This window comes from Halichoerus grypus, chromosome 15 (genome assembly GCF_964656455.1).
Source record: "Halichoerus grypus chromosome 15, mHalGry1.hap1.1, whole genome shotgun sequence".
Classification (NCBI taxonomy): Eukaryota; Metazoa; Chordata; class Mammalia; order Carnivora; family Phocidae; genus Halichoerus; species Halichoerus grypus.
In genome coordinates this window covers 13,071,339-13,086,217 of record NC_135726.1, presented here as the reverse complement: position 1 = coordinate 13,086,217, position 14,879 = coordinate 13,071,339, and the positions used below count along the sequence as shown (strand labels likewise).

At 47.3% G+C, this 14,879-nt stretch overlaps 1 protein-coding gene across 1 annotated transcript in view; it reads left to right on the top strand.

The window, feature by feature from the left end:
* HYDIN (HYDIN axonemal central pair apparatus protein) overlaps positions 1-14,879 on the top strand; it is a 363,815-nt gene that overhangs the window by 269,665 nt on the left and 79,271 nt on the right. The window contains exons 42-47 of the mRNA XM_078062394.1: positions 1,227-1,364; positions 3,337-3,520; positions 5,960-6,101; positions 7,238-7,397; positions 9,213-9,842; positions 13,664-13,885. Of these exons, the coding sequence (XP_077918520.1) occupies positions 1,227-1,364; positions 3,337-3,520; positions 5,960-6,101; positions 7,238-7,397; positions 9,213-9,842; positions 13,664-13,885 (1,476 nt within the window). The remainder of the gene's footprint in view (positions 1-1,226; positions 1,365-3,336; positions 3,521-5,959; positions 6,102-7,237; positions 7,398-9,212; positions 9,843-13,663; positions 13,886-14,879) is intronic.

Here is a 14,879-nt window from a genome sequence, read left to right as displayed (position 1 = left end):
CTGATTCTGGCCCACTCCCAGAACAGAACAAGATAAAAAAAATTGCTCTTCCCTCAGTTTTTCCTTTCTTAACAAATGACTTCATTTTCCAACTTGATCAGGCCAAAACAAAACTCAAGGAGTCATTCTTGGTGCCCCTCTTTCTTTCACATACCCTCCCAAGTCCTCGTGGGATGGGATGTGAAGGAACGTATCAGCCACTTCTCCCCACCTCCACCATGACCATCCACAAACTACCACCATCATTTCACTAACTAACTAACTAACTAACTAGTCTTCCTGCTTCCACTCTTGTCACCCCAAGCAGCAGGCACCGTGGTCTTTCAAAAATAAAACTCAGGGGCACCTGGGTGGCTCAGTTGGTTAAGCAACTGCCTTCAGCTCAGGTCATGATCCTGGAGTCCCAGGATCGAGTCCCACATCAGGCTCCCCGCTCAGTGGGGAGTCTGCTTCTCCCTCTGACCCTCTCCCCTCTCATGCTCTCTCACACTCTCTCTCTCAAATAAATAAATAAAATCTTTAAAAAAAATAAAAATAAAAATAAAAAAATGAATAAAACTCAGATCACGTGTCTGCCTGAAACATGCCAACAACTTCCCATAACACTTGGGATAAAATCCAAGTTCCTCCCTGTGCTCTGCAAGCCCTGCATATTCACACCCGATTATGCCTTAGACTTTGATGAAGCCCGGCCATCTCCCTCATCGCTCACTCAGTCCATTACGCTGGGCTCCCATGTACTCCCCAGATCCCGGCAAGCGCACTCATGTTATTGTCCAGTTCTGTCACCGCTGTCTGTTCTCCCTGGCACTTGTCACTGCCTGAGACTGTTGATTTGTATATTCACATGGCCGTTTTCTGTCTGTCCCATTTGCAATAAGGACCACATGGGCAGCAACATTGCCAGCCTGTTTATTGTTGTATCCCTAGTGCTAGAGGGGTCCCTTGTGCACAATAGATGCTCAATTAATATTTCTTGAATGAACAAATTCATGCTGTTCAGTCCATATACAAAGCACCTTCCACAGTGTCCCGGCTTGAAGCTCACAGCCATTCTTTAAGGAAGATAGGAATTTTCCATTTTACAATGCAATCCGCATCTTACAGATAAGAAATGAGGCCCAGAGAGATTTCAGGATTTCCGAGGGGTCAAATGGCTTGTAAGTATGAGAGCTGCTGGGACACCACGCTGGATTCTAACTGCTGATCCTTTTCCGGCTCGACAGGTTTCCTCCAGCCCCCTCCCTACGGGGCCCACGCAATGCCGGCTCAGTGTCAGCCCCAGTGTCGGAGGTGAGACCGGGCTCATGAGCTGTGTGCTCCCTGAGGACCTACTCACCCAGATCCTGGCTGAGCGCATCCAGGTGCGTCTATGCCCACCCGCGCAGAGCTGCAGGGCTCACACTCCATCTCTGTGCTGGGAGCTGAGATTCTGATCCATAGCTCACCCACGGCAGGTCAGAACTCAGGGGACCTAGAGAGGAAAGATGAGTTTCTTCATCTCCAACAGTCATTTGCTTGTCCTTTTGACAACCCTGGTCAGTCCCTGGCCCTGGCGCAGTCTCCAGCCTGAAGCCATGCACCTTAAAAGACCAGTGAGCAGGTTACATATTAAAAAAAAAAAAAAAAAATCAGTCATGATACAGCCCTATAGTAGTGTATTTAAAATCATAACGTGGAGCCATGGAAAGTTAGAATTTAGAACTATATTAATTGCTGTAAAAATTTGTCTTCAATATATTATTATTTTTTATTAGTATTAACATATAATGTATTATTTGTTTCAGGGGTGTCTTCAATATATTATTAAATGAGAAATGCAGATTATGAAATAATATGTAAAGCACAAGTACATTTCTATAAAAGTATTTCTAAATGTATATCATACAAACATAGTAAAAACCCCTAAGGCACATGTAACTGGTTATCTTTGGTTAGCAGGGTAATGGATTCTTAGTTCTCGCCATACATTTCTGAATTATTTCACAATGGCAGATTGCTTTTAAAGTCAAGAAACACAGTAACTGTTTCCCTTTTTTTTAATTTTTCATAAGTGTTGTACAGTTAAAGAAAAGAAAAGATCATCAGAAATGGGGAGGGTACCACTTAAGCCTCTTTGCTGCTTATGGTTTACAGAGAGCTAAATTGCTCACCAGGTCCTGGAGTTGTCCATTTGCCTTGGTTTTTTCGAACTAGGCCACAATATTGCACGTTTAAATATAACAAAACGGGGCCTGAGCTTCCCAAGAGAAGAGGAATGTCATCACAGGAAATGGCTCGTGTTCAGGTTTAACTGCTTACTGTGTTCAGGGTGCTGGGCGCCTCAGCGGGTTTGAGCAAGGCGGGCCAGTCAAGTGGGCGGGTATGCCACGGACCTGGCTTAAACCACCAGCCAGCCCAAAGCGGGCCCGTAGAGCTGAACCACTCAAAGCACTGAAGCTGGATGAAACATGGAGCTCGCACTGCTTCCCTCATCCACAGTCTCGCTACAAAGAAAACAAACAAAAAAACAGCAGCTGAAGTAAATGGTGTCTTTAGTGATGTGGTTGATTGACGTTGTGACACAAGATTCTTGTCTCATCAAAAACTGGTACTGACGGGGCGGTTAAGCGTCTGCCTTCGGCTCAGGTCATGATCTCAGGGTCCTGGAATCGAGCCCCACGTCGGGCTCCTTGCTCAGCGGGGGGCCTGCTTCTCCCTCTCCCTCTGCCTGCCACTCCCATGCTTGCTCGCTCGCTCTTGCTCTCGCTCTCTCAAATAAAATCTTAAAAAAAAAAACTGATAGTGATCAGCCCCTGGCCAGGGGAGGCCTGTGTGTGTACTACCCTTTGAGTAACACTGCGGCACAGCAGAGGGCGCCCTTCAATGATTAATGTGATCGAGATCATTACCCACCAAGGCATTAATAACACTGAGAAAGATACGAATGGCCCACCTGCTCCTGCTGCCCTTGCTGTCTGCTATTTGGTGCGGGGGAATATCTCGCCTTTCCATCTTCCATCCCTGCACCTCAGACCCTCCCAGACCCTCACTTTCACATTCTGTTTGCCTCCCTTATTTCCGTAACAACAGAATCAGTCTATCACTCTACAAATACATATGATAAAGATCTGTCACGACTGATAAACTGTTTGGGTGTTTCTCTTGTATTTTCTAACAGCACGTTGAACGTAGCAGGTGGAAGGGTGGTTTCACGGTATTTTCAGTGGGGCCCAGTAGGTCTGCAGAACCAGTTGCAGCCCCAGGGAAAGCGCCGACAGAAGAAGGAGCAGCGTTCTCCATAGAGAACTGGGTAACGGAGGCCCTGGTAACCGTCTTTGCTCACTGCGGTTTCAGCTGAGTGACTGCTTCCGGGGAGTGGTGTTTGACAGCCTCGAGACGCTCTTCGCTCAGAACGTAGCCATGGCTCTCCTCTGCCTGCTGAAGGCCATCGGCAACCGGGACCACATCTATGTCATCAACATGGCCCAGGATTACACAGCCATGAAGGCCCAGGAGAAAGCCAAGAAGGAGCAGGAAGGTAAGGCCCCATGCCCTCCTGGGCCATCCCTTTAGCAGAGCCGTGGGCTGTGTGAAATGGTTCCCCGCCAGGATGACCCGTTGGGCAGAGGACACTATTCCATCTGACATGTCGTCAGGGCTCACCTCCACCCTATAAGGTGGCTGGCAGACGCAGGTGACCTGTTCAGAGATGACAGGATGAGGGATGAACCCAGCTGGCTCTTCTCGTAACAGCCACATTCCCCTTTCCCCCTGATATCACCCTGCGTCCTTTCATCTTCTCTGTAATCACAGCCAACCCAAGGGGAACGCATCACCGGTCCCATCCTGACTCAGGTGACCCATTAGCTGCTTGCTTTTGTTTAAGGCGACTGGGTGTTTCCTGCCAAATTGGAGGTGCTGATAAACTTTACAAACCAGTTTCTACATTTTAGCCTGCTGCGTCCAGCCACCACAGCGAACATTCTGTACATTTGAAATGTCTCTAAATGGCGCTTGGGGTTATTTAATCCTCCCAGTAACTCTGAAGATCATTGTCCCCCTTTTACAGACAAGGAAAATGAGGCTCAGAGATATCAAAAGTCTTGTATAAGATCACACAGCACAGGGGTGCCTGGGTGGCTTAGTCTTTTAAGCATCCGACTCCTGGTTTTGGCTCAGGTCATGATCTCAGGGTCATGGGATCAAGCCCCACATCAGGCTCGGCGCTCAGTGTGAGTCTGCTTAAGATTCTCTCTCTTCCTCTCCCTCTGCTGTCCCCCCCCCACTCATGCTCTCTCTCTCTCTCTCTCTCAAATAAATAAATCTTTTTTTAAAGATCACACAGCAAATTAGTAAAGTCTGTGCAACCCTGAAACCTTTGCGTTTTCTGTCACTACAACAGTGGCCTGAAAAAAATTTCAGAGACTGAAAAATAAATACACACATATAGAGTAATGTTAGCTTGAGTTCCCACTTTGGTCAGAAGCAGACGTAGCAAATCTTGGTCCCCAAGGGAGGCTGTGCTATCCCTGGGAGGCAGAGTCCTGCTCTGGCCTCAGCTCTGGTCACATCACTGCCCTTCCTCACTTGGCCTTACCTCTCTCTTCTGGAAAAATCCACACAAATCATAATGCTTTTCCATTTAAGGAAATAATTACAAACATGAGCTCTTAGTTCTTAAACAGAGTTCAAAGACTCCTTCCTTACATTCTCATCCAGAGAAAAATTAGGAAGAATTACCAGGCATCCCCAGCAGTGTTCCAACCTCCAGCTTCCTGGTTTTCCAGAAAGCTCATTTCTCCGTAATCATCAACTTAAAAGAAAATATCTCTTTTCATTTTCTCAATTACCTGCGGATTGAAGTTTTTCACAGTCTCATTATGGGCTCCTCTCCCCAAAATCATCTGCATTTGAAAAAGTTCTGAGGCAGCATCCAGTAACGATATTATTAATATTAAAATCTAATTTTTACTGAACATTTATGAATTTGCTGGGCACTAGCCTAGATGCTTTACAGGATTACTTATTTGATCCCCACCACAGCCTGGGAACGAGGAATCATTATTCTTACCTGTTTCTCTTCCTTGGTAAGTGTCAGAGAAAGATCTCCAGATACATCTCCCTGAGTCCAAAGCTCAAACCCCCAAGAACGGAAGGTGGGAAGTTATGCTGGTAAAGCGTGAAAAAGAGGCTGAGAGCCTTTGTGCTGGGTACGAACCTCACTTCTGGACCTGGAGTCTGAAGGGTGTGGGAGATGGCGCCCCTTCATCTGCAAATGGCTCTGTCACCCTAAGGACTCTGGTGGCAGATGTTCCTCATAGATAAAGTCAGCGGGTGGCCTATTACTTCTCTATCGCTGCAGTAGCAAATTACCACAAACTTGATGACTTCAGACAACACAGATTTACTATCTTACAGTTCTGGAAGTCAGAAGTCCTAAAAGCAGGGTGTCCACAGGGCTCCGTTCTTTTGAAGGCTCCAGGGAGAGAATCCTTTCCCTTGCCTTCTCGAGCTTCTAGAGGCCACTTGCCTTCCTCAGTTCGTGGACCCTACTTCACAGCCTTCTGACCTCTGCTTCCATCGTCTCCTTCTCAGACTCTGACCCTCCTGCCTCCCTCTTACAAGGACCTTTATGGTTATACTGGGCCCACTCAGACAACCCAGGACCATCTCCCCAGTTCAAGGTCCTTAGTGTAACCACATCTGTAAAATCCTCTCCATCATGCCAGGTCACATATTCATCCTTCTGGGAATTAGGACATCTTTGGAACTGCTATTCCAGATGGAGACCAGGTTTGGAACTGTGTGAGTGAAGGTCGGCCCACCAGAGATCAGGAATGCCACCGCGGCTGGAACCCCCTCCCCCTGGCGCGGACCCTCTGCAGCCTGTGTGGGCTGGGAGCTAAGCCACTGGGGGACCCCGCAGCCAAGGCTGAGGAGTTACCTTCCCTCACCTTCCTGTCTCTGTTCCCTCCAGAGCACAAACGCAGGGAGGCACTTGAGAAAGAGAAGGAGCGTCTCCAAAATATGGATGAAGAAGAATACGATGCCATGACAGAGGAGGAGAAGATCATGTTCAATCGAGAGGTTCAGCAGGCCCTCCGTGAGAGGAAAAAGAGGTCAGAATCAAGGGCTCACTGGAGCGGAAGTGTTTCCTTTGGGAGTAACACACAGCCCATCCTGGAGACTAGGGTCACCTTCCAGGGGAGCAGCAATGGCCAAGGGAGACTCAGGAGGATGACCTGCTAAGAGAGAGAGAATGAAGAGGAGTGTGGCTTTCAGTTCCAGCGCCATGGCCCTAAGCTAGCCATTAGGGACTGCTATTTATAACGCGATTTCTTGTTGTCTGAACATCAGATGTGACAGTGTAGGAAGCTGGGCCTCATCTGAACTGATATTTATTCCTTAGAGAGAGAGAGAGTGTGTGTGTGTGTGTGTGCGTGAGCAGGGGAAAGGGCAGAAGGAGAGGGAGAGAGAGAGAATCTCCAGCAGACTCCCTGCTGAGTGCAGAGCACGACATGGGGCTCCACATGGGGCTCGACCCAGGGCTCGATTCCATGACCCTGAGATCCTGACCTGAGCTGAAATCAAGAGTCAGACACTTAACTGATTGTGCCACCCAGGCGCCCCTGAAAGTTACTGTTATCAAGCTTATTTTCAGCCCTTGCCTTGCTCTCCTATGCAAGTAGATTGGAATAGAAATACAGATGGAGAATTCCTCTTATTTATTCCTCAAACTCATTTGGGTTCATCAGTTTTGCTGAATGACCATTCAGAGACCCTCCTTTCTTTCCTTCTTTCCTTCCCTCCCACCCACCCTCCCTTCATCCTTCCTAACTCCCTTCCTTCCTTCCTTCCTTCCTTCCTTCCTTCCTTCCTTCCTTCCTTCCTTCCTTCCTTCCTTCCTTCCTTCCTTCTTTCCTTCCTGCCTTCCTTCCTGCCTGCCTATTTACCCAGATTTCTTTTGTTCACTCTTTCTTTTTATGCCCAAGGAAAACTGTTCCCATGTCCTCCCTCCCTCCCTCCTTCCTAACTCCCTCCCTTCCTTCCTTCCTTCCTAACTCCCTCCTTTCCTTCCTTCCTCCCTTCCTTCCTGCCTTCCTGCCTTCCTATTTACCCAGATTTCTTTTGTTCACTCTTTCTTTTTATGCCCAAGGAAAACTGTTCCCATGTCCTTCCGCCGGACACCCCAAGGCGGGGGGGGGGCTCAGGGCAGGGGCTCTGAACTCTGTCTCCTCTGCCTGGTTTGATGAAGGGAGCTGGAGAGGCTGACAAGGGAGATGCGTGAAAAGAAGCTACAGCAGGAGCTCGAGCGGCAAAGGGAAGAAGATGAGCTAAAACGGAAGGTTAAAAGGCCAAAGCAAGGACCAGTGAAGGAGGAACCTCTCCCGAAGAAATCTCAAACAAACCGGCAGGTAGCGACCCTCCCTTGCTCCTTAGCAAGAGGCAGAACAGTGAGCAGCCACTGTAACCAGCCCATCAAGCCAGTACTTTCCCTTCCAGAAAACCGGCCTGATACTGTTTGCATCTTGTGGTAGAGCAGGAGGTAGGAGGGAAGGGGCCACCATTGGTTGAAAGCTGATTGTGTGCCAAGAGCTCTCCTGCACTTTATTTTGGCCCCCCTCCCGCCCTGCGGGGTTCAGAGACATGAGCCCCGTCTGGGGCCAAGAGAGACAGTTCCAGGACCCCACCCAGTTATGTCTGACCACAGTCCTTGCTCTTTCCACTGTGCCGCCAAGTCCCCTGGATGTTGCTGAATAGGCTGGTATTAACAGCTGGCCTCCAGTGAGCCACAAAGTCAGTGGAACCCCTGTGTTCAACCAAGAGCTTATCTTGACAACCGTCAAGGAAGACACTCTAACATCAGCTTGTCCTTGCGGACATGTGGCGGTAGTTTATCTGCCGGCCAAGCTTAGCAGTCACGTCTCTGCTGCCCTGACCCGGGAGACGAAGAGCGGCCAGGGTGGCGCTCACAGCCCAGCAGGGTAGCTAGCTGGCTGGTGTGCACAGCAAAAGCCAGGCTCCCAGACAAGGTGCAGACTGGTCCCAGGAGGTGAGCAAGAGACAGTGACCACATCTGGGTAGACGTGAGAGCAGAGGAATTCGTGCCCGGGGTCACAGTCCAGTAGAGCTCAGGAAGGAGCGGGGTCTGAGCATGCAGAAATGGCCCAGGCTTGGGAGCAAGAACAGCACGAGAAGCATGCAGGCCTGGAGTCTAGCCTGTCACTGGTCTGTGCCGGGCTCCCAAAATCTTCCAAGTGTAAGCCCTCCCTACCCCTCTGCAGCCCCTCCTTCCACACAAAGTCCTCTGCCTGAAATCTCATGTCCAAACAGAACTCTCTGGGTCTTGGCCAGTGACTCTCACTGACGATGGAGGAAGAGACAGTAGTGGCCAAGCCCCTGCCTCCTCGGTGAGCGACCCCTCCAGGAGACAGCTGTGCCACCACAGACCTGTCCACACTCCCCAGGCTGAGTTAGAGATGCAGACAGATGTGGAGGAGGAGTGAGGCCAGGGGATAGCCAACCCTGGCCAGGCCTGCCTCCAAGCCCGACCTTGGGGAGGAGGAGTGCTGTCATCCAGAGCAGGGACTCTGGGCTGTCCTGCCAGCAATCATCATTAGACTCGACTGGATTTTATGTCACCAAAGAATGACCAGAAACCTCTGGAGCCTCCCCAAGGATTTTATCCAGGGGAGAAGAAAATCAGAGCCCACAAAGCAAGTTTAGAAAGAGAAAAAGAATCAAGTTAGTTTCTCTATGCTAGGTTACGTAAATAAATACATATTTTTTTAAGATTATATTTATTTATTTGACAGAGAGACAGCGAGAGAGGGAACACAAGCAGGGGGAGTGGGAGAGGGAGAAGCAGGCTTCCCGCCGAGCAGGGAGCCCAATGTGGGGCTCAATCGCAGGACCCTGGGATCATGACCTGAGCCAAAGGCAGACGCTTACTGACTGAGCCACCCAGGTGCCCCAATAAATACATTTTTTTAAAAAGCCTGGGGCACAGCCACATTCTAAACTCCTGTTTGTTGCCAACAAAGGGCTATGGAGAGGATCTTTTAACAAGGACCCCCAAGGTGATTCTCAGACAGAGCCCTGGTGTAAGCAAGAGGCACCTGGAATCCTGTGAGGCCTCTTTCAGAACAGTGTCATCTTGCGCTTCCTTATGCAGTTTGTTCTCCTTTGAAGAACTGTTTTAAGCATGTTTTATGTGTTTTGCTTTTTAGGTTCTTACTTTTTCCAAACTAGAGGTCAAGATGGATGCACTAGAAAGGAAAGTATCTGTTAGGGAACATTTAAATGAGAAGGACGATCTAAGCAAGAGGAGAAAGAACCAGCTAGGAGATATCCACATGCTTGGGTTTCCCCTTGCCCAGGAACAAGAGGACAGCGAAGGGGACCTCCTGAAGGATGCTGACAAGCACTTGGCCCAGAAGTTTAAGACCTATGAGTTGACTCTGAAGGATATTCAGAACATCCTCATGAACTGGGACCGGAAGCAAGGCATTCTGGCGCATCACACCGGCGCCGAGGACATGCCCCACGAGCCTGACGACCAGCGCCAGGTTCCGTCAGGTGGGCGCCGAGGCCGCAAGGACAGAGAGAGGGAGCGTGCGGAGAAGGAGAGAGCCGAGAAGGAACGCCAGGAGCGGGAGAAGGCCGAGAGAGAGCGTCTAGAGAAGCTCAGGGCACTGGAGGAGCGGAGTGACGGCGGAGAGGGGGAAGGAGGGGAGGAGGACCACCACGAGGGGAAGAAGGATCTGGGTGTGCCATTCATAACCGTCCAGACGCCTGACTTCGAAGGCTTGAGCTGGAAGCTGGCTCTTGAGAATGACAGGCTTCCCAAAGGGGATCAGGTACAGAATCTTCTCCAGGATGGAGACATAATCAGGTAGCGGGTATTGTGCTAAGCGCCATTAAAGTGTTCCTTTCTGTACCCATTTCATTCCATTAATCTCTGAGGCCCCCTTGGATATGAGACAACAGTGGCTAAAAGGACCTTTTGCTAGTTGGTGAAAATCCATAGAAAGTTCCGCAGATCTAAATTATTCCATCTAACCTCATAAAAAACTGCCTGTAGAGTTTTTGTTTGTTTTAGTTTTTATTTAAATTCTAGTTAGTTAACATATAATATAATATTGGTTTCTGGAGTAGAATTTAGTGATTCATCACTTACGTATGACACTCAGTGCTCATCCCAACAAGTGCCCTCCTTAATACCCATCACCCATCCCACCCATCCCCCCCCACCCACCTCCCCTCCAGCAAACCTCAGTTTGTTCTCTATCATTAAGAGTCTCTTATGGTTTGTTTCCCTCTCTTTTTTTTTTTCCTTCCCCTATGTTCATCTGTTTTGTTTCTTAAATTCCACATGAGTGAAATCATATGGTATTTGCCTTTCTCTGACTGACTTATTTTTTTTTAGTAGGCTCCACGCCCAACATGGGGCTCAAACTCATGACCCTGAGATCAAGAGTCGCACGTTCTACCAACTGAGCCAGCCAGGCACTTCTCTCTGATCAACTTATTTCACTTAGCATACTACTCTCTAGCTCTATCCACATTGTTGCAAATGGCAAGATTTCATTCTTTTTGATGGCTGAGTAATATTCCATTGTATATATACCACCTCTTCTTTACCCATTCATCAGTTGATGGACATTTGGGCTCTTCTCCATAATTTGGCTATTGTTGATGATGCTGCATGTGCCTCTTCAAATCTTTATTTTTGTATCCGTTGGGTAAATACCTAGTAGTGCAAATGCTGGGTTGTAGGGTAGTTCTATTATTAACTTTTTGAGGAACCTCCAAACTGTTCTCCAGAATGGTTGCACGAGTTTGCATTCCTACCGACAGTGTAAGAGGGTTCCCCTTTGTCCGCATCCTCGCCAACACCTGTTGTTTCTTGTGTTGTTAAGTTTAGCCATTCTCACAGGTGTGATTTGCATTTCCCTGATAATGACTGATGAGCATCTTCTCATGTGTCTGTTAGCCATCTGGATGTCTTCTTTGGAGAAATGTCTATTCATGTCTTCTGCCTATTTCTTAACTGGATTATTTGCTTTTTTGGGTGTTGAATTTAATAAGATCTTTATAGATTTTTAGGGTTGATTTTAAATATTGTTATAGGCTGGCAAGATAGGTATACTGTGGAGTGAAGCAAGAGTCTCAAATACTTGAAAATCTTGTTCCCACAAGCTTCCTATAGTGACAGAAATCATACTATTAGATAGCTTTTTGTTCCTAGCAAATACTGCATAGCCAGAAGCTGCTGGGTGAAGGAGATGGTTATTATAGCATTTTGTCCAGAGATGAGCTTTTTCTGCAAAACACCGGAAAGCAAGTATTTTAGGCTGCAGGTCCACAACCTCTGTCACAACCACCAACAGCATGTAAATCAATGGACATGACTCTGTCCCAGTACAGCTTTATTTACAAAAGCAGGTAGCGGCCAGATTTGACTGGGGGCCACAGTTTGCTGATTTCTAGTTTAGTTGATAAGAAATTAGACGCAACCTTAACAAGGAGAGAACAGAGCCTGGGAGGAACATTTGGCAGGTGAGAGTTGATGGGAAAACACGGGTAATTCCTCAAGGGGGTGGATTGGGGTGTGATGTGGCCTCACAACCAGAGTCTTGCTGCAGTGGTCCAGGTGGGCCGAAGGGCGGAAGACAGTTGGGGGACACATGACACCAAACCACTCATTTCACACAGCCTCCGCTCAGCCCAAGGGGAGGACTCATGGCCACTTTTCTCCCCAGAAATATGTTTTTTGAAAAAGAACCTCTTCTCTTCTTGTTTTATGTTCCAGTACTATAGCCAAGGTTGTCTTCTGGCCTTTTCTCATTCTCTCCACACTCTAAGCCACAGCTTAAGACTGTTGGTTACAGTTCTTTGCCCCTGGCTCCATTTAATAATTGGTACAAACTATCCATTCCTTTCCCTCACAGACAGTCAAACCCTGGGAGTTAACGCTTGCTACCCATTAGTGAGGAAATGCCTTTGGCAGCCTGACCCGCAGGTCAGAAACCCAGGATTCCAGGAACACAGTTGCCTGCTCGGCCTAACTGCCCATGTGGTCCACAGAACGACGCTCCAGCGGGCTGTCACATTTACCGTTGTGACAATGACTTATGTAGCGAGAGCATGCTTATTCTGAGGGGATTCCATACTGAGAAGGGAGCTGCTGCAAAATTTTCAAGCTGTCTGCTCTGGAGGATGCTCACTTAGTTGATGTCAGAGCAGAGAGGGAGAATGATGTAGGAATGAATTTTCTCTCCAGTTTCTTTTTGACTTGTCTCTTCATTCCCATCCTTTACCCAACTCCCAGAACCTTGGCTTATTTTCTTTGCCGTATTTGACCTGCTCCAACCCTCACTTACTTTCAGCATCAGAAAGAAAGAACATTTAAAGATAACTGAAAGATTAACATGGGATCTGAAAACAGATGAAACAGCTCTTTACTATAGACATCAGAATCTTTTTTTTTAATTAACATATAATGTATTATTTGTTTCAGGGGTACAGATCTGTGATTCATCAGTCTTACACAATTCACAGCGCTCACCATAGCACATACCCTCCCCAATGTCCATCACCCAGCCACCCCATCCCTCCCACCCCCTCCACTCCAGCAACCCTCAGTTTGTTTCCTAAAATTAAGAGTCTCTTATGGTTTGTCTCCCTCTCTGATTTCATCTTGTTTCATTCTTCCCTCTCTTCCCCTATGATCCTCTGTCTTGTTTCTCAAATTCCTCATATCAGTGAGATCATATGATAATTGTCTTTCTCTGATCAGCTTATTTCGCTTAGCACAATACCCTCTAGCTCCATCCATGTCATTGCAAATGGCAAGATTTCATTTTTTTGATGGCTGCATAATATTCCATTGTATAAATATACCACATCTTCTTTATCCATTCATCTGTTGATGGACATCTAGGCTCTTTCCATAGTTTAGCTATTGTGGACATTGCTACTATAAACATTGGGGTGCACGTGCCCCTTCAGATCACTACATTTGTATCTTTGGGGTAAATACCCAGTAGTGCAATTGCTAGGTCATACAGTAGCTCTATTTTCAACTTTTTGAGGAACCTCCATACTGTTTTCCAGAGTGGCTGTACCAGCTTGCATTCCCACCAACAGTGTAGGAGGGTTCCCCTTTGTCCGCATCCCCGCCAACATCTGTCATTTCCTGACTTGTTAATTTCAGCCATTCTGACTGGTGTGAGGTGGTATCTCATTGAGGTTTCGATTTGTATTTCCCTGATAGACATAAGAATCTTAAGAGCTGGTATCTAAAATGTATTGAGTGCCTGCTATGTGCTAGGCCCTGTGCTATATCGCCCTAATTCCTGTCCCAGTGGAGTTTATCATCCAATTGCAGAGATAGACATGATAAGGTGACTAAGGCCTTGATAAGAGAAGGATAGGGAGTGCACAGCCCACAGCAAGAGCCCCAGCCTGGTCTGGGGGCATGGGGGTCTAAAAAGACCTGCAGAGCTGTGTCACAGACCCTTCACACCCCTTCCCCAACACATGCCCATGGCAGTGGCATCTCCCGAGAATGTTAGGAAGAGGCAGGAGGGTCCAAACCACCCTGTGCTCACTCAGGGAGGCAGCTGGGGGCACCCTGCCCTCTGCATTGGAAATTAACCATGGGCTTTTCCTTTAGATCCTGGACATCTTGGGTCTGGGTTCCTCTGGACCACCCATCCCACCTCCTGCCTTATTCTCAATCATCTCCTACCCCCTGAAGCGGCTGCCTTTGATCACAACAGAAATCCTGAAGCATTTCGTGTTTGTGATCCCCCCATCCGAAGAGCTCTCCCTACTGGAGGAGAAAAGAGAAGGAGAAGCAGAAACAGAGCTTTCGGGCACCGTGGGCTCTGGGAAGGTAAGGAGCAAGCCAGCCACTTGTGCTCCTGACCTTGGCAGGACATCAGATGGGCAGACAGGGAAGGTTACCCTCTGCATGGTCAAAAACAGAGTATGGTGTTTGGTGTCACACTCACTGACATGTTTGCCCTTGACTCGTTGCGGATCCCGCCTGGGGATCCCACATGAGCCTCTCTCAGAATGACTGATTCTCATCTTCTACCCTTTCCAGTCCCCGCGGGATGGTCTGGGGAACTTGTTGAATTGCTCAGAAGCTCATCTGGGAGAAATAATAAGCAAAAGCAGCTCTCTTAAAAAAAGACATTAGGATGTATTGGGAAGCTAAGGTAGTTTACACAGTGCATGAGAATACAAGAATCAACAGACACAAGTTAAGGGAACACACAACACTAGGAAAAGGACAGATTATCAAAGAATTTATGAGTGGGAGATTAGATATTTTGGTAAACTCACTTTTTATCTCTTTGCCTGATACAATACAGTAAAATTAATTCCAGTTAGATTAAAAATATGAGTAATCCAAATGAAATCACATATAAGTGGAAGAAAATAGATATGCAATTAATAGAATAAATCGCAAAGGAAAATAGATTTGACCAATAATATGCAGAAAGTATGTATATTAAAACCTAGAGAGGGGTTATTTATTCCCAGAGAAGTATGATAGCCCCAAATTTGAATCTCTCCACACAGCTTCCTACAAAAAGCACATCAGCAAAGACTAATAAAATCAGCAGGAAATAAAATCATCTCTAGGCCGTGCCTCAGGCTCAATTAGGTGAAGAGACTACCTCAAACTTCTATTTACAAATAAGTGGGGAATTATCATCTGAGATCAACAGCATGAGTGGACAGACCTTACTAGAACAGAGTCCAAATAAAAAAGAAAAAAAAATTGCCAACCTCAGAGGTGACTATGACACCCACCTTTTTCCTTAAAATTAGCCATTAACAGAGAAGGGTTAAGCATTCTTTAACTTACCATTTTAGGA